Source organism: Saimiri boliviensis, chromosome 14 (genome assembly GCF_048565385.1).
Source record: "Saimiri boliviensis isolate mSaiBol1 chromosome 14, mSaiBol1.pri, whole genome shotgun sequence".
NCBI classification, from domain to species: Eukaryota; Metazoa; Chordata; class Mammalia; order Primates; family Cebidae; genus Saimiri; species Saimiri boliviensis.
The window spans coordinates 31,449,750-31,475,043 of record NC_133462.1 but is presented as its reverse complement, the minus strand read 5'-3'; the positions used below and the strand labels follow the sequence as shown (position 1 = coordinate 31,475,043).

The 25,294-nt window shown below is 54.1% G+C and overlaps 1 protein-coding gene across 1 annotated transcript; it reads left to right on the top strand.

Moving 5' to 3' along the window:
- The first annotated feature begins 1,560 nt into the window (after positions 1 to 1,560).
- RAB8A (RAB8A, member RAS oncogene family) lies at positions 1,561 to 24,825 on the top strand. The gene is made up of 8 exons (XM_003942248.4): positions 1,561 to 1,725; positions 7,189 to 7,249; positions 9,848 to 9,908; positions 14,931 to 15,008; positions 17,173 to 17,262; positions 17,865 to 17,930; positions 19,303 to 19,353; positions 23,379 to 24,825. Exons 1-8 carry the CDS (start codon positions 1,602 to 1,604, stop codon positions 23,469 to 23,471), a joined length of 624 nt encoding a protein of 207 aa, XP_003942297.1. The 5' UTR covers positions 1,561 to 1,601; the 3' UTR covers positions 23,472 to 24,825.
- The last annotated feature ends 469 nt before the right edge of the window (positions 24,826 to 25,294 follow it).

Genomic DNA, 25,294 nt, shown 5'->3' with positions numbered 1-25,294 from the left:
TAATGGGAAAAAAAACAGTAACATCATTTTGCTAAGCTGGACTAGGATTAAATTTATTTTAAGTCAGGGCTTTGCTCTATCACCCAGGTTGGAGTGCAGTGGTGCAATCATAGCTCACTGCAGCCTTGACCTCCACGGCTAAAGGGATCCTCCCACCTTAGCCTCCTGAGTAGCTGGGACTACAAGCATGCAATCCCACACCTGGCTAATTTTTAAAAGTTTTTTTGGGGTCCGGGTGTGGTGGCTCACGCCTATAATCCCAGCACTTTGGGAGGCTGAGGCGGGTGGATCACGAGGTCAGGAGATCAAGACCATCCTGGTCAACATGGTGAAACCTCGTCTCTACTAAAAATACAAAAATTAGCTGGGCATGGTGTTGAGTGACTGTAGTCCCAGCTACTCGGGAGGCTGAGGCAGGAGAATTGCCTGAACCCAGGAGGCAGAGGTTGCGGTGAGCTGAGATCGCGCCATTGCACTCCAGCCTGGGTAACAAGAGCGAAACTCTGTCTCAAAAAAAAAAAAAAAAAAAAAAAAAAAGCTCTTTCTTTTTTCGAGTGTCTTGCTCTGTCGCCCAGGCTGGAGTGCAGTGGGGCGATCAAGGCTAGCGGAGCCTCAATCTCCTGGCCTCAAGCGATCCTCCCGCCTCGGCCTCCCGAAGCGCTAGGATCACAGGCGGAAGCTACCGCGACGGTCTGTTTTTTCAATGTTGAGAGGCCCACCAGACACAGAACCGCCGACCCTAGATAGGACCCAGCATCCTCACTGCCCTAACCCCCAAGGCTGGCCCGGACAACCCCTAAGGCGGCCGAGGGCGGGCCCTGGAGAGGCCAGCGCGCGCCTTGGGGCACAGCTCCTGGCGGTGACGCCGCTCAGGTGGCGGAGACCTTGGGTATCTCTAAGCAGGTTGCCAAACCACAGCCGAGACCTCAGATCTCGCCTCGGGGGTCACTTTTTGATTATACAGCGCCTCCTCTCTCCTTCCTCCCTCGGCTCACGCTGCCGGGACTAGGAGACCACAGGCAAATATAAAAGTTCTGCAGTCCTTTCCCGCGCTGGCTTCGGCGCCTACTGCGGCTGCGCGAGTTGTGAGGGCGGGACGCAGAGATACCCGCCCCAACTATGCGCGTGCGCCCTCTGCTGGCGCCTAACGGACCTCCGGGTGCGCGTGCGCACGCACCCCCAAGCCCCGCCCACAGACTGCCGGCGCGCGAGCCGTTGGCGCCGCTCGCTGCTTTCCCTCTCCCATTTTGGGGCGGGGCCGGACCGCTCGAGTCAGCGGTGGAGGCGGGGCCACATAATGCCACGCCCCCCCCGCCTCGTCCCCATTTGAAGCCCCTCTATTCTTTACTGCTGGTCAATCAGAGCCCGACCTCATAGCAGTGCTGGCCAATGGGAGGTACGCTCGGGCTGCTTCCGGCTCCGCGCTCTACTCGCCCCCTCCCCAGGTCTCCCCGCGGCGGGCGGGATGCAGGGGCGAGTGTCGGCCGCGGTGACGCGCAGCGGGCCTGGAGCCAATAGGGGGCGGGCTCGGCGCTGATGGACGGGGCTGGTGGCCAGTGGAGAGGCGCTGGCTGCACTTCCCGTCGGGGAGAGAGTGTAATATGGCGAAGACCTACGATTACCTGTTCAAGCTGCTGCTGATCGGGGACTCGGGGGTGGGGAAGACCTGTGTCCTGTTCCGCTTCTCCGAGGACGCCTTCAACTCCACGTTTATCTCCACCATAGGTAGCGGGATCGGGGAGTGGCTGGGGGCGCCGGAGGCCCGGGCTGGGCGCGCCCCTGAGGGGCTGGGGCTGAGAAATCTACTCTGCTGGGTGGGCCGAGGGCTCTGAGAGGGTCAAAGGGGCCTGAGGGGAGAAGAGCAGCCGCCTGCACTGCCGTTCGGGGGTTCATGGGCCGTGGCGGAGGAGACCAGGTGCCCATTTTGCAGATGGGGTGACTGAGGCTCCGATCCTCAGCCCGCTCGTTAGGGAATGTTATGTCCTGGGCAGGCGTCTTCGCGCCCGTCCTTTCGGTCTGTCCTGGCAGCAGCCCTCGAAGCGGTTCTTTTGCGGTTCCTGTCTTACAGACGTGGAAACTGAGTCATGAGGAATTGGCCGTGGGAAAAAGACGGTGACATGTCACCTTAATGAGCATTTGCTATGTGCCAAGTTCTTCACGTGCATTTCCACACTCTAGTTTCGGTGTGAAGTGCTGTTATGAGCCCGTCTCACAGATGAGTAATTTGAGGCTCAGGGAGAGCGTGGAGCTTACCTAAGGCCACACAGTCTGCAGGTGGTGAGAATGGGATTTAATGGAATTTAATCCTGGCTGTGTCTCACCCTAAAACTCGAGGCTTAGCTCTCCTAGAGAGAGCACCGCACACCCCTGGCTGATGACAAGCTCAGCTAATGCGCCTTGGAGCCGGGACTCTAACCCACACCATTCCTCCCCTTTTTCTCTGGAGCATCCAGAGGTCGAGTCTCTCTCCCTGCCATGCTTTCCCCCGTAAGTGTATTTTCCTCTAGAAGAAATGATAAGAGGATTCAGGACCTTTTCACTGCCTGCGTTTCATCCTGCTCCAGGATGACAGCAATGGCAAGTGACAGTGCTGCCTGCTCTGGGACCTGTCATCCCCAAGAAGATGCAAGATAAAACCCTCAGTGAGAAACTAAATCAGCCACTGCCACAGACAGCCTTGACTTCCCTATCAAAGGGCCCAGGACACCGGTTGTCACTTTAGAACAGCTTTTCCCGTAGGGCTAGCCCACATTGTGCTTGAACAAAATTGGCTTGTTGTGATGTCTCAGTTGTGACGTCCACAGAAGTGGAGCTGACCTCCTCTCTCAGCGCCACAGAAGCAGTCCTGGCCCATGATGAAAAGGTTTGACCTGGGAGTAACACCGATCAGAGTGGCCTGTGAGCTCTGCAGCCCTGCTAGGGATGGGATAGTGAGGGAACCGTCACTAAGTCCAGGAGTTTATTCAAAGTCAAGAAAACGTAGAGAATGGCCTTTGCTTTACCGTTTGACTTCAACAGAATCGTGTTATCTCCCTGAATCTCATGATAATGTGCCAATTCCATTCTTGCCCTCCTCGAGGAGCTGCACTTTATAAAAGTTATATGCCAGATGTAAAGTAGAGAGAATTGACTGGAAATCATCACGTCTGGTTCCTAGTTGCTGTTGGCCATTGAACGTGCACTACCCCTCTCTGACCCCTGCTGTCTGCAGAGCAGGAGTGTTGCTGTCTGCCTGGGCTAGTGCCCTGGTGGTTGAGGATCAGAATTAGACAATAAGGGGTTGTCACCACAACCAGAGGCCATCTAGAGAAAGCAAATGAATGGCTCCTGTGGTGACAGCTTCCACCCTCTGAAGACAGATGTTTCTGAATTCTTCCCCCTCCCCCACTCCAAGGCCAAACTTTAGGGTAACCCTTGTGCCCCAACCAATCAAGAAGTGGCTTTAATTCAGCCTGGACGACATGGCAAAACCCCATCTCTACAAAAAAATCAAATAAAATTAGCCAGGCATAGTGGCTCACACATGTAGGCCCAGCCACTTAGGAGGCTGAGGTGGGAGGATGGATTGAGCCCAGGAGGTCAAGGTGCAGTGAGCTGTAATGGCGCCACTGCACTCCAGCCTGGGCAACAGAGCGAAACCCTGTCTCAAAAAAAAAAAAAAAATACAACTGTGGGCAGACTGTGGCTTGCATTTACCCAGTTCGCAGTTTCCCAGCCTCAGCACCTTCCCCTCAAACGCCCCTCTTTAGAGTTAAAGAGACTATCTTCCATTTGCAGATGGCGATAGGACTTGGTGAAAGTTACCTAGCAAGGTAGAGGTGGCACCTGACCCCAAGCTCCCTCCCTCCAACCCCAGCATTCTCCTTCCATTCGTAGCCTTCTGTCTTCTAGGAAAGTCTAATTCACCGTGACCTTGAAGTTCAGGCCTCATAATTCTTAGGTCTCGTAAAGTTTGCACTTCCTAATTAAATTTAGCGTGTTAATAAAACCCAGCAGGAGTGGAGGGCGGAGCACTGCTGTGGAGCTTGGCCAACCTAACAGTGCTCCTTGATTTTGTGTGTCCCTCTGCACGCGTGACATGAGGTGGTTATGCTTTAGGAAGCCTAGACACACTGGGCTGTCTAGTTCTGAAGCAGAATCACCTGAATGCTTGAAGACAATTCCATAAATTAGCCAGAGGTGGTGGCACTCGCCTATAGTCCCAGCTACTCGTGAGGCTGAGGCAGGAGAATCACTTGAACCTGGGGGCAGAAGTTGCAGTGAGCCGAGATCATGCCACTGCACTCCAGCCTGGGCAGCAGAGCGAGACTGTCTCAAAAAAAAGTGATTCCATGTTGGCTGAGTGTCCCTCTGGGTTTTCTTTATAGACCAAGGATTGAGTGGCTGTTCATTTTCTGCCACTCGATCCTTAACATTTTGCCAAAAGTAACATATCACCAAAGCCTATTCTCAGAAACCCCATCAATCATTTTGTGCTGTGAACTTGGCCCTGTGGCTCCCTGGAATGGGTTCTCACCAGCCTGGCTCAGCGCCACTGACTCCTCAGGGGCCCATTCATTCACCCAGTGACAGGGTTGGCATTTGAGAAAGTGCTTTGTGAACCACTCAGCACCGCATAGACCCTGTTGCACTTTAATTCTTTGATCCAGCCGTATTTTGCCAAGGCCTCTGCGGGCCAGGCAGCCGCTTTGGCACGAGGGCTGCAGGGAGGACCGAGTGAGTCAAGGTGCGTGCAGGACTGTGCTACCAGCTTCTAGCAGATGCATATTCAGTCACTGGGATGTAATAGCAGTGGATGAGACTGTCCAGTCCCTGCCTCCAGGGAGCTTACGTTTGAGAGGGCGAAATTCCAGTGCTGAGGCTGGCTGGATGGAATTAGCATCCCCACCCTGGGTTCAGAGAGGTCCAGCCAGGCCTGGGCCTCAAGTCTTCCCTGGCAGGGATTTGAAGAAACTCCTGGTGGCGAAGGCTGAGTCTGGCTGTTCCTCGTCCACACGGGTCATCAGGATCTGCAAGGGTTACACCCAGGTCCGTGCAGCAGGTAACAGAAATATAGGTCAGATAAGTTAATACATCGGTAAGGGCGAGTGGAGGAGGATGGTCAGGAAGGCTCCCTCAGGAGGGATCTTGAATAGGGACCTGAACAAAGGGATAGCCAGGGAGCTACAGAAGGAAAGAACTTTCCAGGACAGGGAAGAGCAAGCGTAGAAGCCCCGAGTCAGGAGCGTGCTTGGAATGTTTAGGAAATCGCTGTGTGGATGATAGTATGGCCGGAAAGAGAAGGTCACGAGCCAGAGTCCTGAGAGGTGACCAGGTTAGGCAGGACCTTGGCACACAGGGGCAGCTGTTTCCACTTTATTCGAGGGAAGGGGGACAAGGAAGCCACTGGAAGGTGCTTTTTTTGTGGAAAAAAACAATAGCTTTACTGAGATAGAATTCTCATACTCCTGCCTGCCACAGTGGCTCACACCTGTTATCCCAGCACTTTGGGAGGCTGAGGTGGGGGGAATCACCTGAGTTCAGGCGTTCAAGACCAGCCTGACCAACATGGAGAAACCGTGTCTCTACTAAAAAAAGAAATATAAAATTAGCTGGGCATGATGGCACATGCCTATAATCCCAGCTACTTAGGAGGCTGAGGTAGGAAAATCACTTGAACCCAGGAGGCAGAGGTTGCAGTGACCCAAGATTGCACCATTGCATTCCAGCCTGGGCAACAAGAGCGAAACTTCTCAAAAAAAAAAAAAAAAATAGAATTCTCATACTCTCGTCTCTCGTACAGTTCGCACATTTGCAGTGTACAATTCAGTGGCTTTGGGTACATTCACAGAGTTCTACAACCATCACCACAGGCAGTTTGGGAACATTTTTCATTATGCCAAAAAGACACCACCCCTTCCCATGTCCCCATGCCCTGCCTCCCCCAAGCCCCCTGGCAACCACTGTCAGCTTTCTGCTTCTATGGATGAGCCTGTTCTGGACGTGTCTGTGAATGGAATCTCACACTAAGTGACCTTTAGTGTCTGGCTTCTCTCAGCCTTATGTCATCAAGGTTCATCCATGTTGTATATCGCGGAAAAGTGCTCCGTTTCTTTCTATGACTGAGTCATATTCCGTTGTATGGTTGGACCACATTTTGTCCATCCGTTCATTCGTTGGTGGACACACAATAGAAAGTTTGGAGCAGAGGGCCGGGCGCAGTGGCTGACACCTGTAATCCCAGCACTTTGGGAGACTGAGGCAGGTGGATCGTTTGAGGTCAGGAGTTTGAGACCAGCCTGGCTGGCACAGTGAAGCCCCATCTCTAGCAAAAATTGAAAAATTAGCCAGGTGTCGTGGCGGGCATCTGTAGTCCTAGCTACTCGGGAGGCTGAGGCAGGAGAATTGCTTAAACCTGGGAGACGGAGGCAGCAGTGAGCCAAGATGGTGCCACTGCACTCCAGCCTGGGCAACAAGTGAGACTCCATCTCAAAAAAAAAGGACAGTTTGGAGCAGAGGTTAGCTGTGTGACGTGGTGGTTAGGGTTGTATTTTTGAAGGCTGGGGAGGGGACTAAGGGAATAATGGGAGCCTGGGGAACATCAAGGTGGCTGCGAGGTCACTGTGGGGAAGGGGGATGGAAGTGGGAGGTAGGAGACAAGAGGGATGGGGGCAGAAAGGCCTATTAGGAGGTGACCTTCAAGAGGGCCAAGGAGAAGTTTGCCCAGCTGACAGGCCAGCGGGACACAGACCACCCACAGAAAAGCAACAGCACCTGCAACAGCTGAGGGCAGGAAAGAACGTGACCATGTGCGCCTGCACAGTGTGGGGCCCGAGGCCCTGTGTGCTTGGGGCCCAGCTGCAGGGTGGCTTGGAGCGTGGGACTCAAGCCTGCAGCTGGCTCTGCTGAGACCCACTTGGCACAGCTGCCTGGGGTGGGGAGGTGGGCTCAGCTGGCAGCAAGGGACAAGAGCAGGGCTTTGCAACCCATGCCCCCTGGGTTTGCTCTGCACTGCTCCCATCAGCCCTTGGAGAGGGAAAGTGTCTCCAGGAGTGTCGAGATATGGAGATTCCAACATCCCGCATGCCCAGTGCCAGGCAGGGTCTCCGTAAGCCGCAACAGCTCTCACCTGCACAGGTTGGCAGTGCCCAGCTCAGACAGCTTAGGAAATGGGCTGACAGTGATATGCCTTTTTTCCTTTTCTTTCAGGAATTGACTTTAAAATTAGGACCATAGAGCTCGATGGCAAGAGAATTAAACTGCAGATTTGGTAAGAGTCATTGTTCTCTGTCATTCCCTTTACCTGGCCAGGGCGTTGAGCCAGAAGCCCTTGGCATTCTCCCTCCACCCTCCCTGTGACCTTGGCCTCCATTTCTTGGTGCCCAGTCCTGGCACATGGGGCTTTTTTCAGAAGCTCCTGGAGTTTTATACCCAGCCCAGAGGTGCCAGGGTCTATAGCATGGGCACAGAGCTGCCCAGCCCCAGTTAGCTCAGTACTCCACTGTGGGCACCGTCTGGGTCTGGGCTTCACAGTGGGCTGCTTATGTTGAACGGGGAGAGAGCCCTTTCAGTGCCAGGTGCTGGTGACGGCTGCAAGAACCGTGAGATGCCCCAGCCAAGAGTTTCCTTTTGAGCCACCCCACCCACTCAGAAGCATAAAGGTCCAACTTCACTTCCTCTTTTCTCTCCTGGGGCAGCCCAGGCCTCCCCAGCATGCAGACCCGAAACCCCCAAACCGAAATTAAGCCAAGGCTGGGCCCCCTGGCGAGACCTGTTTCTATTCCTGAGACCTGCGGGTCACTTCCCGTGCACATACAATTAGGGAAGTGGTGAGGCTCCAAGTTGCCCTCTCTGGCCTGACTTCTAGTTTCCTGAGACTGAGATCAGGTGGTTGGGTATAATGGGGTCCCGCCCTGCACACGTGCCACTTGCATAGAGTCACTGGCCCTGAGCAAAATAAAGAGAAGTCAAATTTAAGAGCATGGTGCAGGCTGGATGCAGTGGCTGACACCTACAATCCCAGCACTTTGGGAGGCCAAGGCGGGCAGATTACCTGAGGTCAGGAGTTCGGGACCAGTCTGACTAACATGGTGAAACCCCATCTCTACTAAAGTACTAAAAATTAACTGGGCCTGGTGGCAGGCATCTGTAATCCTAGCTACTTGGGTGGCTGGGGCAGGAGAATCGCTTGAACTGGAGAGGCGGAGGTTGCAGTGAGCTGAGATGGCATCATTGTGCTCTAGCCTGGGCAACAAGAGTGAGACTCCATCTCAAAAAAAAAAAAAAAAAAGAGAGAGAGAGGTGCAATTCCCCTGTCACCCAAACCAGGCAAGTGCCTGGGAGCCGTGTGCCTGGAGATGGACCAGGAAGCCATCCTCCCTCAAGTCTCGAAGCATGAGCCGTCGCCCCCACTTGCCAGTTTCAGGGAGCCCCACAGGCCCCCTCGGCTCCAGGTGCTGTTCACCTCTTAATCTGGCTTGGGGAGTCTGGGGCAGGTTTAACGTGCAGTCCATCCTGCAGAAGTTGGTAGTCAGTCAGCCGCCTTGTAAGTTCCGAGCCATGGAAGTTTCTCCACTTCCAGCACATTGGTGCCACGTCACCCTTTGTTCCCAAGTCCAAAGTGACACTGCACCAGCAAGCAGAAATTTCACTTTCCTCCTGCCTTCCTGCTTCTGCTCTTAGCAATTGTGGTGAGATCAGTGACTCAAATCTCTTCTAAGACAAGTAGGACGGTGGTTGAGGAAAAAATGGCTGTTCTTAACCATTCATGTCTCCTGCTGCTGGTGCCAGAAAGTCAGCTCCGAGTAATGTGTTTCTGCATGGTCCAGACATACCGAGCCCTCCAGGTCCCTGCAGGGCTGTGGGAGGAACCCTGGGCTTGGAGACAAAAGACATGAGTATTGACCTGGCTCTGCCCCCAATCAGTTAGGTCACTTTTAATTTTTTTTTTTTTCTTTTTTTTTTTTGAGACAAAGTCTCACTCTGTCACCCAGGCTGGAGTGCAGTGGCATGATCTCAGCTCACTACAACCTCTGCCTCCTTGGTTCAAGCAATTCTCCTGCCTCAGCCTCCTCAGTAGCTGGGATTATAGGCACCTGCCACCAGCCCAGGCTAATTTTTGTATTTTTAGTAGGCAGAGTTTCACCATGTTGGTCAGGCTGATCTTGAACTCCTGATCTCAAGTGATCCGCCAGCCTCAGCCTCCCAAGTGCTGAGATTGCAGGCGTAAGCCATCATGCCTGACTTTTTTTTCTTTCCTGTGGTAGTATCTCACTCTGTCAACCACACTGGAGTGCAGCGGCACGATCTCAGCTCACTGCAACCACCACCTCCCAGGTTCAAGCGATTCTTGTGTCTCAGCCTCCCAAGTAGTTGGGACTACAGACATGTGCCACCATGCCCGCCTAATTTTGTATTTTTAACAGAGTTGAGGTTTCACTGTGTTGGTCAGGCTGGTCTCGAACTCCTGGCCTCAGGTGATCTACCCACCTCGGCCTCCCAAAGTGCTGGGATTACAGGCGTGAGCCTGAGTCCCAGCTGCACCCAACAACCAAGAGCTGCATTTCCGAGCCACATGACTGCCTCGTCTATGAACCAGAAACTCCAAGGACAATTCCCTGGAAGCAAAGGTGCAGGAGAGGGAGAGGGTGTGTGGGTCAGGAATCCTGTCACGGCACTGCCTCATCAAATGACCTGAACCCTTCCAAGCCACAGTGTCCATCCCTGTAATAATAGGTAGATTACAGGGTGCTGCCTTAGCAGAAGAAGAACTCGCAACAGATGACCCATGATTAGATGCTCCTTGTCTCCTATTGGGGACAGTTATTTGCCTTCGATGTTGCTAATATTTCCTTCTCTTCATGTTCAGGGACACAGCCGGTCAGGAACGGTTTCGGACGATCACGACGGCCTACTACAGGGGCGCGATGGTAGGCAGTTTCGGTTTGTTTATTTGTATCTCCTTTTTAAGTCAACATGGGAGCATGACCGTGTGTTGGTTACTGAAGCCGAGATGTTTCTGTGGAGCTTGTGCCCCAGCTCCTCAGGGCTCCTTGGTCCTAAGTTAGTCTTAGGAAGAGGCTGCATGCCCCAGGCCCGCCCTCATGTACATACCTCCCCTTCTGGCTGCAGAGACAAGGCAGGGTTTAAGTAAAGTAGAAACATAATTCTTTGGGAATGACGGAAGACACAGGAGGCCGGTTCTTCCAGGTGAGCTTAGCACAACTGGAGCCAGCATGCCCTGACTTTTAGGAGCGGTCACGTGACCCACATCAGTCTCGATGGAATTTGCTACCAAAAGCGTGAAGCTTTTCCAGGAGCTGACCTGCCCTGGGCTGTCGGCTGTTAAATCCGCCACCCGGGCCTGAGGCAGGATGACGCGACAGGAAGACTCACTCATCATCCCTCAAACATTGCTCGAGCACCTTCTCTGGGCCAGGCCTGAACTAAATGCGGAAGGCGGCAGGGGACGGGACAAGGTCCTGTCTCGGGCCCTGAGTGTATACAGCAGGGCATTCGGGGCGGAGGGAGCAGGAGGTGGAGCCCCTGGACCTGGCCTGAGACCCTGGCTTGCCCTGAGCTCCATCTCCTGACTTGGGAAATGGAATAGCACAGCACCGTGTCCCAGGCTGTGCTGAGGATAAATGGCTGTCTCTCCCCATTCCCAGTTCCCTCTGTTCCCTGCTCTTTGCTTGGCACACCCCATCATTTAACTGCTCAGGCAACTGCCTGTTTCCTCTATGAGGGCAGTGCCACATCCTGGTCTCTGCCATCTGCCTGGCACCGGGGGACCTGCTGGGTCTGCAGTAGTTGCTCAGGAAAGACTTGAGGACTGCGGAGATGAATGGAGGCATTATGTGTTTAGAGCATCCCACGTGGCGTCCGAAACCTCATGGACACCCACGCGTGTGGGTTGCAGCCTTAGCACGCCTCAGTAAAGTTAATGTATTTCTTTCCTCTCCCCTCGTAGTGCTCTGGTGGGGGCGGGGGGGCAGGGGGCCTGACGGCACTGGAGTCTTGGGGAACTTCAGTCTCTGGAGAAAGCTGTGTGACTTGGGGTCTGTCCCAATCTTCTCTGGGCCAAAATAGCCACCTTCCACCCTGCCCTGATCACCAAGCCCTCCCCCACACCAGGCAAAGGGCCCAGGTCTTAGCTCGGTTTATCTCATTGCATTTTGTCCGTGTACCCCTGCGTGCAGACGCCATTGTCATTCCTGTGTTATAACAAAGAACCTAAGGTTTGGCCTGGTGTTCTGCCCTGCTGCTGCACTCAGTAGGTAAATGGCTGGGCTGCGCCGGGCTGTTTGTCTCCAGCACCCACATCCTCAACCAGCACCAAGATGATTGTGGCTCTCCATCCTCCTAGACCGGAGCTAACCTGAACAGACACCGCTGGCTGCATGTGGCTATTTGAATTTACACAATTTGAAAATCTAGCCAGGTGCAGTGGCTGATGCCTGTAATCCCAACACTTTGGGAGATGGGTAGATCTCTTGAGGTAAGGAGCTGGAGAGCAGCCTGGCCACATGATGAAATTCCATCTCTACTGAAAATACAAAAATTAGGCCAGGCGCGGTGGCTCACGCCTGTAATCCGAGCACTTTGGGAGGCCGAGGCGGGTGGATCACAAGGTCAAGAGATCGAGACCATCCTGGTGAACATGGTGAAACCACGTCTCTACTAAAAGTACAAAAAATTAGCTGGGCATGGTGGCGCGTGCCTGTAATCCCAGCTACTCAGGAGGCTGAGGCAGGAGAATTGCCTGAACCTAAGAGGCGGAGGTTGCGGTGAGCCGAGATCACACCATTGCACTCCAGCCTGTTTAACAAGAGTGAAAACTCCGTCTCAAAAAATAATAAATAAATAAAAAATACAAAAATTAGCCACATGTGGTGGCAGGTGCCTGTAATCCCAGCTCCTGAGGAGGGTGAGGCAGGAGAATTGCTTAAACCCGGGAGGTGGAGGTTGCAGTGAACCAAGTTGTACCACTGTACTCCAGTCTAGGCAACAGAGCGAGACTCAGTCTCTTAATTAATTAATTAATTTTTCTTTTTTTTGAGACAGTGTCTCACTCTTGTTGCCCAGGCTGGAGGGCAGTTGGTGCAATACTGGCTCACTGCAACCTCTGCCTCCCAGGTTCAAGTCATTGTCCTGCCTCAGCCTCCCGAGTAGCTGGGATTACAGGCATGCACCACCATGCCCGGCTAATTGTGTATTTTCAGTAGAGATGGGGTTTCTCCATGTTGATCAGGCTGGTCTCGAACTCCCAACCTCAGGTGATCTGCCCGCCTCAGCCTCCCAAAGTGCTGGGATTACAGGCATGAGCCACCCCACCTGGCCAATGATTTCTAAAAACATTGAAAATCCAGCTGCTTGGGTCAAAGCAGCCGTGTTTCTGGTGCCCTAGAGCCTTACGTAGCCAGTAGCAGTCACATGGGACAGCGCCACCATTGCAACTGGGTCCTCATCTCTGTCAGCATGCTCCTAGACCCTTGGGACTCAGAGTCCCAGGTGTGGGAAGCATTGGATGCCTAGAGACCTATTGTGAGGTTTGCCCAGAGGGGGGCCTGAAAAATAGTCACTTGGAGCCCTGAGGGGCGTTTCCAGGAAAACCTGGAATAGGCTGGCTGGCTCAGGGTTTTCCAGGTGCTTCTGCGTGGTTCTAAGAGAGAGCTCTACCCACTGCCCTGCTAACGCCCAGGTTCTCTCCCCTCAGCTCCTTGAAATAGGTACAAATCCAGGAATTTGAGCCTTGGGCACATGTCCCCAACTTAGTGGTGATGGCAGGAATCCTGGGTCTTCACAGGGTCCAGTCCCTGGATAAAGGGCCCCACGCCCCCGACCCTGACCACGCTTGATTCACAAGGTCTGCCCACTGTGGCTGGCGTGTGGCAGACATCATGGGCCACTGCAGCCTTGAGGTTCTTGGCCGTGGTTGCGGCTGATTGTGAGGCCCTTATTTATGTCCCCGAATTCTTGGGAGCATTTGGAGTCGCAGAGACTTTCTTGTCCCATCTGTGTGGTTTTGTCCCACACCCTTGCACTCATACCTGTCTCACCATTGCCGCTGCCCATGTCCTTATTCTGCAAACCTGGACGGCCTCAGACACCTTGGCCAGCAGCAGAGATCACCAGTGCCCTCCGAGGTGCCACAGATGCCGGGCTGGGCCCGGGGAGCCGGTAGCAGGGAGGAAGGAAGAAAGCCAGGCCTCAACATGAGCAAGCCACGTGCCTTGGAGCCCAGGGTCCCCAGACACAAAGGGGACTTGTGATGGCACTGCAGGCTGGCCTGCTGTGGGCACTCCACGAGGACATCAAGAGCCACACACTGGCCAAGCGCAGTGGCTTACACTTGCAATCCCAGCATTTTAGGATGCAGAGGCGGGCGGATTACGAGGTCAAGAGATCAAGACCATCCTGGCCAACATGGTGAAACCCTGTCTCTACTAAAAAAACACAAAAATTAGCTGGGCTTGGTGGTGCATGCCTGTCATCTCAGCTACTTTGTAGGCTGAGGCAGGAGAATCACTTTAACCCAGGAAGTGAAGATTACAGTCAGCTGAGATCATGCCACTGCACTCCAGCCTGGGCAACAGAGTGAGACTCCATTTCAGAAAAAGAACCACAGACCAGAGGGTGGCCCCCACATGTGGAATGTGGATTCTGGGGCTGAAAAAGGCCCTGGGACGTTGCTGAGAGGGTAGGTGTCATCAGTGCTTTTGGAGTTAGCCGCCCTCCCCCGCCCCACCCCCGGGGCTTGTATCTTTTTTTTTTTTGAGACGGAGTCTTGCTTTGTTGCCCAGGTTAGAGTGCGATGGCACTATCTCAGCTCACTGCAACCTCTGCCACCTTAGATTCAAGCTGTTCTCCACCTTAGCCTGCCAGGTAGCTGGGATTACAGGCATGTGCCACCATGCCTGGCTAACTTTTTGTATTTTTAGTAGAGACAGGGTTTCACCATATTAGCCAGGCTGGTCTTGAACTCCTGACCTCAAGTGATCCACCCACCTTGGCCTCCCAAAGTGCTGGGATTATAGGTGTGAGCCACCGCGCCTGGCGTTTTTTTGTGTTTTTAGTAGAGGCGGGGTTTCACCATGTTGGCCAGGCTGGTCTTGAACTCCTGACCTCAAGTGATCTACCCACCTTGGCCTCCCAAAGTGCTGGGATTACAGGCGTGAGCCACCACACCTGGCCAATGAGCTGCTGCACCCGGCCCCAGGCTTGAATCTTAAAGGTCATGTCTCTGTGCCTCAGTTTCTCCTTGCATCACATAGGCATGTTTGCCCTTATCCACAGCAGTGGTGAGGCTGTGGACCCAGGCTGAGGCGGGGCTGCCCTGAAGCTCTTTCAGGACCCATGTGCCGTCTCCCAGTCACTCATATGTTGGTTAGGGAACCGGAAGGGTCTCGGCGCGCCCAACCCTTCTTCACATAGCTGGTCCCCTCTGTAATGGGGTCACTGGAAGTTGCGTGGATGTCAGGTCAGGACTCCCTGGGTTCAGTTGTGCCTGGAAGGTGGCTCTGGCAGAGCATGGGGTGAGCAAGGGGTGAAGAGGAGGCCGGCTGCAGGGGAGGGTCAGCGTGAGGGGAGCACCGCTGGCAGTGGGCCTGTGGAACAGCTCGCAGCGTCAGGCTGCACCACCCTTTGGCCACCAGGGGAGCTGGTGGGGCTTGTCATCGAGGGCATGGCAGGGGCTGGCCTGTGAGGCAGAAGGGTCACCTCGGCAGCCCAGGGGGCAGGACGGGACTGGTGCCAGAGCCCAGCAGAAGGAAGGGCCGCAAGGATGGAGGGGAGAGGGCTGGCTTCTGGGGTGCCGCAGAGGCAGGAAGAATGGCAGCAACAGTCCTGGCTGTGCGGCGGGTGCTGGGCTGTGCACCATTCTCCTGTGCTGCTGGGGCCTCGTCTCCAGAACCTGCAGTGATGAAACACCCGTGTCTCCTCTCCCTGCCCAGGGCATCATGCTGGTTTATGACATCACCAACGAGAAGTCCTTCGACAACATCCGGAACTGGATTCGAAACATCGAGGAGGTGAGGCCCACTGGCTCTTCCCACTGTCCCTGCTTCAGTCCTTGTCCCAGCGCTCTCTGGTTTACCTATGAGAAGGCCAGGGTGCAGAGACACGCACAGGTCACTTGCCAATAGCCTCCTAATCTGGGATGCGATGGGAGCAGGGACTGAGACACAGGCAGCTGGCCCCAGGGACCACACCCTGGCCTGGCCCCGCCCCAGAGCCCCTCGGAGCCCACCCCTCCAGCTGGGCTGTTGGATCTGGCCAGCGTCACAGTCAGAAGGAACATCCAAGCTTGTGGTCACCATGAGCGTTGGCTGCTTTCTAGAGAAGGAAGGTTCTAGTGCAGGTGTGACCCTTGTAGTCGGAGGGTGTGGTCACTGGCCAGTCAGCTGTACTTTGAGCTGTATCAGAGCTGGGTGTAACCTGCTACAAACTACCTGTGTTCAGACCTTGACCCATAGAGGGGAGAGGAGGAAGCCAATCCCTCCTCACCCTCCCAAAGCCAGCATCTTCATCTTCCTGCTCCCCAAAGAGCTGACCTCACCCCCAAAGCCTTCCTGGCCAGTGGCACCTGCAGCTTTTGACAACTAACCAGGTGGAGCTTCAGGTCTGAGGCACAGCCAGAGAACTTTTCCCATCTATAAAGCCAGCACAAAATGCACATCACTGTCCACCCAGGACTCATGGACCCCCTCAGGCCAGGCTGAGAGGCCACCCCACCATTTACGAGTCATTGCACTGGGCTCAGCTCCTCGATGATCCTGAGAGGGCTGAGCTGCCGAAGTAGCCAGTGCAAGGCTGCACCCTGGCTGGGGAAGCCGTCTTCATCCATGGAGAGGAGGGAGCCTGGTCTTTGCAAACAGTCTCTGCTTCTGGCCAGCAGGCAGGAGCACCTTCTGGTTCATGGGCAGAAAGGCAGGGAGTGGCACAGTAGGTTCCAGAGACCAGGTCTCAGCTGGTGAAAGGAGACAGCAGTTTCCAGTGTCCCCATTCTTCAGGAAGCACGGTTGACTCCATGGGGACCCAGGGAGGTCTAATGAAGGAGCTGCCTTTGGGTAGAAGGTAGAGGTTGGGCAGCACCACATGGTTGGTGAAGTGCCTGGGGCTGGTGACCGCCTCGAGTTGCGACCACCTCAGGCATAGCCCCTTTCTGGAGCCCACAAAGAGAGTTAAAATGTCAGGGCCAGGCATGGTGGCTCACGCCTGTAATCCCAGCACTTCGGGAGAACAAGGCTGGCGGATCACCTGAGGTTAGAAGTTTGAGACCAGCCTGGCCAAAATGTTGAAACCCAGCCTCTATTAAAAATACAAAACATGGCCGGGTACGGTGGCTCAAGCCTGTAATCCCAGCACTTTGGGAGGCCTAGGCGGGTGGATCACAAGGTCGAGAGATCGAGACCATCCTGGTCAACATGGTGAAACCCCGTCTCTACTAAAAATACAAAAAATTAGCTGGGCGTGGTGGCGCATGCCTGTAATCCCAGCTACTCAGGAGGCTGAGGCAGGAGAATTGCCTGAACCCAGGAGGCGGAGGTTGCGGTGAGCCGAGATCGCGCCATTGCACTCCAGCCTGGGTAACAAGAGCGAAACTCCATCTCAAAAAAAAAAAATACAAAACATTAGTCAGGCGTGGTGGCTCACCGCTGTCAGCTCTGCTATTGAGGAGACTGAGGATCACTTGAACCCAGAGGTGGAGGTTGCAGTGAGCCGAGATCGTACCACTACACTCCAGCCTGGGAGAGGGGATGAGACTCCTTCCTAGAAAAAAAAAAAAAGGGCAGAGCCCAGGGTTCCAGGACAACAGCTGGGGCCTCCTGCGAAGGGAGGAAGGCCAGGGTAGGGGGTAAATGTCTCAGCCTCACTCACCCCTGCAGAGGCCAGACCCCCACAGCAGCCCAGGTGCGCTAGCGTGATTGACATATCCGTAGAAGCTGCCAGAAAGCATTTCAGAAAATGTGCATTTGGTCAGAGTAGCAGCCCGAACCCTGACCCTGGCATTGGCTGTGTGACATGGGACTGGCTGTTCGGCCTCTCTGAGCTTCAGCTTGTCCCTTAGACTAGGCTGTACCTAGCAGTCCTAATCCCACCACTCTGATTTCTGTGGACTGGCTCTGTGTTGGCAAAGGCACCTGGCCAGTGTCTGATCCAGTCTGATCCCCTGTCTGTCCCCCTCTCTCTCAGCACGCCTCTGCAGATGTCGAAAAGATGATACTCGGGAACAAGTGTGATGTGAATGACAAGAGACAAGTTTCCAAGGAACGGGGAGAAAAGGTGGGCATGTTGGCACAAGGGGCAGAGGGCCTGGGGGGTGGTCTCAGGATTCCCATGCAGAGGCCTTCCCCATCCCTCTGCTGCCCCAGGGGCTACCCTGCGTGCTCTCGGGTGGAAAAATTGGGCTTTGGTGGTTCCTTTTATAAGCACATGCGGTCCTGGCTTGCTTGGGACGAGTTGGTCAGCCCAGTGTGGCACGTGCCAGGGGACGGCAGAGTGGGAAGCACACGCCCAGCCAGGTACGGTACGCTCTCGGGTACGCTCTGTGGGCGTCTCGTCGAAACCCACCATGGCCCCACTTCTGGCCTTCAAGGCCACAGGAGCAGGGGACGGAGCTGTGGTTTGATCCCAGCAGGGCCCCGCCTCCCTCTCATCTCAGCTGCCCTCCACAGCGCTGCATGGCCTGCGTGGCACTGTGGAGGGGCATTTGCAATAGGCTCCCCACTGGAGAATCGAGGGAGCGACCCAGGAAGCCCCAGTCCCAGCCCCAGCCCCGTTGATGCTCCCACTTGGCACCAGCCCTGCCTTCCACTCCTGTTTTGGTCAAGCTCAGATGTGCCCAGCAGCTGGCGTGCTCACACGTGTGCCTCCCTCTCTCACAGCTGGCCCTCGACTATGGAATCAAGTTCATGGAGACCAGCGCGAAGGCCAACATCAACGTGGAAAACGTGAGTCCCGGGCCCCGCTGGAAGACACGGGGCCTGCAGGACCAGCCCCTTCAGGCTGAAGGGGGAGCTGGCGTCCTCTGGGGAGGTCCTGCCAGAGGGACCAGCCTCAGGCTCCATGTTGCCAGTCAGTCCTCTGAGGGACACTTCCTGGCCAGTGCTACATGCCAGGCACAGGCGGCCTGTGGGAATCTGTCATCCGCAGGGGCAGGCCCACAAAGGGCACCTAGGACGTGTCTAACGGGCCCCTGGGCAGCCCTGGGGAGTAGGCATGGTTTTACAGGTGAAGAAATTGAGGCTCAGAGAGACCCAGCTCTGTCTACACTCAGCCACGCCAGTCATGCTGGAGAGGTCCCGGTCAAAAGCTGACACAGCAGGGAGCCCTGATGGGAGCTGGCCCATGCCACCCTCCCCTCTCCACAGGGTGACCCCAGCCCTGCGGCCGACCCCATGGTGTTTCTCCCTCCTGGTCATGTTTCCAAGGTGGGATCTTCCACGTCACTCCCGACCCAAAGTGTCTGTGCTGCCTGGAAGACCAAGGCCAGCCTCCTCGCCGGGCGTGGAAAGCCCTCCCTCGCCAGCTACAGCTGGTGTTTGCCACCCGGGACTCAGGCGTCGCCCATCCCCCTTTCTCCCTTCCCCAAGACTCCACTGCATTCCCCTCCCGTGTGCCCCCTTTTCTACCTGTCAGGTTCCCTTTTCTACTCAGAGCCCAGCCCAGGAGGCCACCCCCGAGGATGTCTTCGTCCTCTGCTAGACCTTCCTCCGCACCCCAGGCCACTTTCCTCTCCAGAACCTCCCACGTCATGGGTCTGTGTGTTGGGATCACGCCTCCCACCATCTCCGTATGTCCCACACTCAAGGCCGTAACAGCAGCTCGAGCCTTGGCTGTGCTGGGGGATGAACCCGCTCCTGCTCCCGGAGCTGCCAGGCAAGGACTCCAAGTGAAGCCTGTTTGGCCACAGAGCTCTTGCCTTTTCCCTGAGCAGACAGAACCGAGGAGTCAGATGAAGAACTGGGCACTCCTAAATCCTTCTGGATCGGTCCCTTAACTTGCCTTTGGACAAGTCACTTGGCCTCTCTGAGTCTCTATTTTGTCTCTGGCCAACCAAGTATAGCCCCGTCTCACAGGGCTCAGGAGAGGTCCCGCCAACACTGAGGTGCTCTGCGGAAGTGAGAGTTGGCGCTGGAGAGGAAAGGCCGTGGGGAGGTGGAGGGACTGGGGAAGGACAGGAGCCGGGGCTGGGCAGGCCCGCTGACCCCACTGCCATAGGAGGCCCGCGCCTGGGAAGCTGTTCCGCCACGCTCACTCCACACAGGCGGCTGAGGACTCGGGGTGCTGTCATTCCGGGTACTAAGTGTGCTTATTCCACAGGCATTTTTCACTCTCGCCAGAGACATCAAAGCAAAAATGGACAAAAAATTGGTGAGTCTGTGTCCTTCTCAGATCCCCGAGTGGATCTCTGTGGAATCCAGCCGTCTTTGTTAGCTGCGGTGACATGAAGCATCATAGATCCTGTTTTTTAGGGCCCAGCCAGACCCCATGGGACATTGCTGGGAAAGAGGGGAAGCGTTTGCAGGTGTGGCTGGGGCATCAGGCAGTGCCAGCCTGGGGACGCTGCCCAAGCAGACCGGGCTGCTCCCAGCCAGTCCCCAGGCTAGCAGGGGACACATGGCCCTTTCCATTCCACCTCTGAAAAGGGCCGGAAAGACAACATGGTGTGCAAGGACAGAGAGCCACGTCTTGGAGAAAGGCTTCCTAGGTTGCTCAGGCAGGGGCGGCTGGCGTCTGATAACCGCTGGCTCACCGTCTTGACAAGCCTGGCAGATTCCTAACCTGCCCCCGGCCCCCCCAGCCCCAGATGCTACAGGTTGTGACAGCTCCACCTTCCTGGTATCCCAGGGCTCTCTGAGGCCGCCAGGGAAGTCTACATGAATCCCTCCCCACCCACCCTCGTTCGTTTCTCGCTTTTCTTGTTGACCGTGCTAGCAGTTTTCTAGTCCACTGTGCTCAGGATCAGTGGTGCTTTCTTGACAGAATCTAAACACTGCCCTGTACTTTGGGGGCATTTAAACACCGTTGTGACCTTCCTCCCTCACCTTGGTTCCAGCAGCTGCCCTTTCCCAGCTGTCTTAAATTTCTTACCCAGTCGAAGACCCCAACTGCTCTATTTGTGGGTTAGGGTTGGCCACTCAAGAATGCACATAAAATACTAAATGCCATTCAAGTAGTTGACGTCTGGTGCAAAGCAAATCTGTTTCGTGATTCTGAGATGCTGTGAGTTGAACAATGAGGCATGTGATTGATTTAATAGCAGCTCTTCGGCCATTAAATCAAAATGGGAAATAGCTCATGGAAACCAATGTACTGACCAACAAGTTGGGATTTTCTTGTATTTGTTTTCTTCACTATAATGGTCAAGGTTTGATTCTTTTTTTTAGTGAAAAAAGAGATTTTTTTTTTAAGAGTCTCACTCTGCCACACCAGGCTGGAATGCACTGGCACCTTCACAGCTCACTGCAGCCTTGAACTCCTGGGCTCAAGCAGTGCTCCCACATCAGCCCCCCAAGTAGCTGAGGCTATAAGCACGTGCCACCGTGCCTGGCTAATCTTTTTTCTTTTTTAAGCGGCAGGATCTCACTTGTTACCCAGGCTGGGCTCAAACTCAGGCTGGGCTCAAACTCCTGGGCTCAAGCCTTTCTTCTGCCTCAGCTTCCAAAAGTGCTGGGCTTACAAGCAAGAGCCATGGCGCCCAGCCCAGGTTTGACTCTTCACAACCCTTCTGACTCATTTTGTGAACAGCATGGCAGCACTCTGTCTTCCTAGCCGGCCTACTGATTGCCTGGAGAACGTGCTGGGTCCTTTCCTGGCATAGGTTATGAGTGGCCGATGCTCCACCCTAATCCTTGCAATTTCTTGTTTTCTTAATTGAATTGCAAAGCACCAACCGGCGAGTTTAGTTCCTCACTTTTTCCTGCCACTTACTCTGACCACAGCTGGGGCAGCTGCTCCACTGTTAAGGATTCCTGTGAGCTGATTGGTTCCACCAAGCTCCTCTCTCCAGTCCCCTTAATCACATCCACAAAATCCCTTTGCCATGTCAGGTAACATATCCACAGGTTCCAAGGCTTAGGGCATGGACATCTTTGGGGAACAATAATCTGCTGACCATACCCCTGGACCATCCCTGGTCTCACTTCCTCCCATCATTAAGCCTCTGTTCAGAGGTCACTGTCAAAACACACCTCCCGCTGTCACCTCCCCCTCTTGTCCTGCCTTCTGTCTCTCTCATTACCGGCCACTGTGGGAAACCATGCTTCTGTCTTTCCCGAATGATTTCTGTCTCTCTCGTCCATGTGAGCTCCCCATCGTAGGCCCTTTTGTCTCATCTGCCACTGCATGCTTAGGACCCAGAAACTCACCTGGCTCATCGTAGGCCCTCAGTAGTTATTGTTGAATCAATCCAGGTTTTACCTAAAAGAAAAGAAAATGGGGAGGCAGGTGCAAGTCTTTCTTTCTTTTCTTTTTTTTTTTTTTTTTGAGACGGAGTTTCGCTCTTGTTACCCAGGCTGGAGTGCAATGGCGCGATCTCGGCTCACCGCAACCTCCGCCTCCTGGGTTCAGGCAATTCTCCTGCCTCAGCCTCCTAAGTAGCTGGGATTACAGGCACGCGCCACCATGCCCAGCTAATTTTTTAGATTTTTAGTAGAGACGGGGTTTCACCGTGTTGACCAGGACGGTCTCGATCTCTCGACCTCGTGATCCACCCGCCTCGGCCTCCCAAAGTGCTGGGATTACAAGCTTGAGCCACCGCGCCCGGCCGCAAGTCTTTCAAACAGGGGGAGTTGGGAGAATAGGATGTGAGCTCTCGGGATTGGCAGAGGCCAGATTCACTTCGAATGGGATAGACCTAGGGCATTCCTCTCTGAAAATAATGGGCGGCACTCGTGGATTTTCAGTAGGGAATGTGTTGACACTGTTAGCTTAGGTCTCATGTCCCTAGCAGCAGGTGGAAGTCAGATTCGAGGGGAGAGGTGGTGAGGCAGAGCCGCAGCACAGGGACATGGAGACCAGTCAGCTGCAAGTGACAATAGGACTTTGAACCTGGGCTTCCCAAATCCTAAGGGACACAGCCTTTCTGCTGCCCTCCCCCTACCCCCACCGCCCCCGCTGCCTCAGCAGAGATGGGCAGTGAGTGGAGAGAAGAAAGGAGCAGGAACATGAATGGAGGGAAAAAAGTATGGAAAGAAGAGAGTGGCATGGGTGAATGAGGGGTTGGAAAGATGTTGAGAGGGTGAGTGGGAAGGGTATGATGAGGTGGGCAGGTAAGTGAGAGAGTGGTTGGAAGGGGTGGTAGATAGCAGATGGCAAAGAGATCTGTTTTTGAAAAAAACTGTCAGCTGTAAGAGAACTGAACGGATGGTTGGTCGAAGGGATAAATTAGTGGTTGATTTGATGGAAGGAGATGGTTGGATAGGTAGATGATTGGTTTGTTGGATGGTTGGAATGGGATGGATGAATGGTTGGCTGGAAGGAGGTGGTTACTTGAGAGGGGATGGATGGATGGATGATTGATTGGTTAGAAGGAGTAGTTAGAAGGAGATGGTTAGCTGGAAGAAGTTGGATGAAGGGAAGGAGATGGGTGGATAGTTGGGAAGGGATGGATGGTTGGTTGGATGAGGTGGTTAGAAGGATGGTTGGAAGGGGATGGATGGTTGGTTGGTTGGTTGGTTGATTGATTTTGTTGGTTGCAAGCGGGTGGATAGATGGAAGGGAATAGGTTGGATGGATGGATGGATGATTGGTCGATTGGATAGTTGGATGATTGGCTGATTGGATGGATGGATGATTGGTTGGTTGATTGGATGGATGGATGATTGGTTGGTTGATTGGATGGATGGATGGATGGATAGATGATTGGTTGATTGGATGGATGGATAGATGGATGGATGGATGGATGGGTGATTGGTTGGTTGATTGGATGGATGGATGATTGGTTGGTTGGATGGATGGATGGATGGATGATTGGTTAGTTGATTTGATAGACGGGTGGGTGGATGGATGGACGGACGGACGGATGGACGGATGGATGGATGGTTGGTTGATTGGATGGATGGATGGATGGATGGATGGATGATTGGCTGGATGGATGGATGGATGGATGGATGGATGGATGGATGGTTGGTTGATCAGATGAATGGATGGATGGATGATTGGTTGGTTGATTGGATGGATGGATGATTGGTTGGTTGCTTGGATGGATGGATGATTGGTTGGTTGGATGGATAGATGGATGATGGATGGATGAATGGATGGTTAGTTGGTTGATTAGATAGATGAATGGATGGTTGGTTGATTGGATGGATGGATGGTTGGATGGATGGTTGGTTGGTTGTAAAACATGGTGCTGATGATCAGTGATAACCTCAGAAAACCGCTTGTGATTTCAGGAAGGCAACAGCCCCCAGGGGAGCAACCAGGGAGTCAAAATCACACCAGACCAGCAGAAGAGGAGCAGTTTTTTCCGATGTGTTCTTCTGTGAGGGACACCGCCTTACTCTGAGCCTTGCTCAGCCCAGCTGACTGTGCCTGTTCTGAGTGAGCCCCTCACTCAGCCGGGGCCCTTCCACCTCCAACGCCCTGCCCACGCCGTGGCCACCAGGCCCGTGGCCACCGGGCCCACGGCCACCAGAATGCAATTGAGAAATCGTTTATTTTAGTAACTGTCTGATCTTTTTCAACTTTGGAGATGGAATAAGTTAAAATTGCTATTTTTCCTGTAACGTCTGCTGAACGGGCCCACCCAGATGTCGCGTGTCCAGAGAGAGAGGGAGTCAAGGTGTGACTGTCAGCCATAGTCAGTGTCAGCCTTCTGCCTCTGGGCCTTTGCTTCGTTGCCTCTCTGTGACACAAAGCCCCACCAGGAGGCTCAGTCACGTCCCCTGCCACAGAAGCGAGGTCCCAGAAGGCCAGCAGCGGCTCCAGGAGCAACTGGTACCATACCCTGAGCAAGGCAACCAACCACCAGGCCCAGGAAGCATCACCCAGGAGGTCTGGCGCCCACTTCCACCTCTTCTCTCAGTTTTGGACAAATGACAAAAAACCATTTTGCCCCCTCAGTCTTATTTCACTGTTAAACCAAAGGAAAGCACAAATTAAGGAAATCCTGTGTAAAGCGTTGAGAAGGAAAGAAGCCTGGAGCAGCCTCTTCTGTCCACAGCCGGGGTTAGGTCCACAGTCCCGTCAGGCTCATTTGCGGTCCCCATCGAGCATCAAGGGGACACTGTATCTGCTACAAATGACCCCGAAAACAGCCACAGCCGTCGCGTGGTCCTTCTGAACTCAGAACACCCTCTGCTCAGCACCAAAATGGTCCCCACTCCTTCGCTTCCTCCCGCTGTCTCCAAATCGGACGTTCTTTCTAGCTGAGATTTTTATTTTTCCAGATCTGTAGTGCCATGAAATGATTCCGTCTTTAACTTCCAATGGCAGACCCAGGTGATCGGGAACAAGCGCGTCGTACCTCTGGCTGGACGTGGCCGAGACACAAGGCATTCCACGGCAGCGGGCTGACCACACAGCAGTGTGGCTTGATTTTCAGCCATCATCATTGGGTTCTGTTTTGACAGCCTTGCTGTCCCATAGAAACTGCGATTGGGACCAGGTCACCAAGCCAGAGGGGTGTCACCTTTTTTTCTTTCTTTTTCTCTCTCTCTTTTTTTTTTTCCCCTCCTTAAGCTGCTGTCGATCCAAACCATTGGTATCATAGTTTCTTCTTTTTTTGAATTAAAACCAACATATCAGTAATAGTCTGCTCTCCCTGGGAATTTAACATGCTCTGTTTACATCAATAAATGCACTTAAGGAAAACAAATTAAAGCTCATCTTAAAGTCCAAGGATTTTTATGTCCACATTTTCCCTGTAGGCGACACGCTCATGGTCAGGTGTTGCAGGTGGGTCTGGACAAGCTGGCAGAGCCTGTGGGTTACCCCAGTGAGGGGCCACCTCAGAGGAGATGCCACCCATCATCAAAAGACTAAACTGGGAGAAGTAGTCTCCCAGCGTGGTACGAGAGCTCACACCTGTAATGCCAGCACTTTGGGAGGCTGAGGTGGGCAGATAACGAACTCAGGGGTTCAAGACCACCCTGGCCAACATGGTGAAACTCCATCTCTACTAAAAATACAAAATAAAAAAAATTAGCCAGCCATGGTGGCATGCACCAGCTACTCTGGAGGCCAAGGCAGGTGGATCACTTCAGCCAGGAGGTCAAGGCAGCAGCAAGCTGAGATCACACCACTGCACTCTAGCCTGAGCCACAGAGTAAGACCCTGTCTCAAAAAAGCGCCCGCTCCCCAGCCCTTC

Coding starts and splice junctions, on each gene's coding strand:
- RAB8A (XM_003942248.4), top strand. CDS start 1,602: ATGGCGAAGACCTACGATTACCTGTTCAAGCTGCTGCTGATCGGGGAC. Junction 7,250..9,847: donor AGAATTAAACTGCAGATTTG/GTAAGAGTCATT, acceptor CTTCATGTTCAG/GGACACAGCCGGTCAGGAAC. Junction 17,931..19,302: donor CCAACATCAACGTGGAAAAC/GTGAGTCCCGGG, acceptor CTTATTCCACAG/GCATTTTTCACTCTCGCCAG.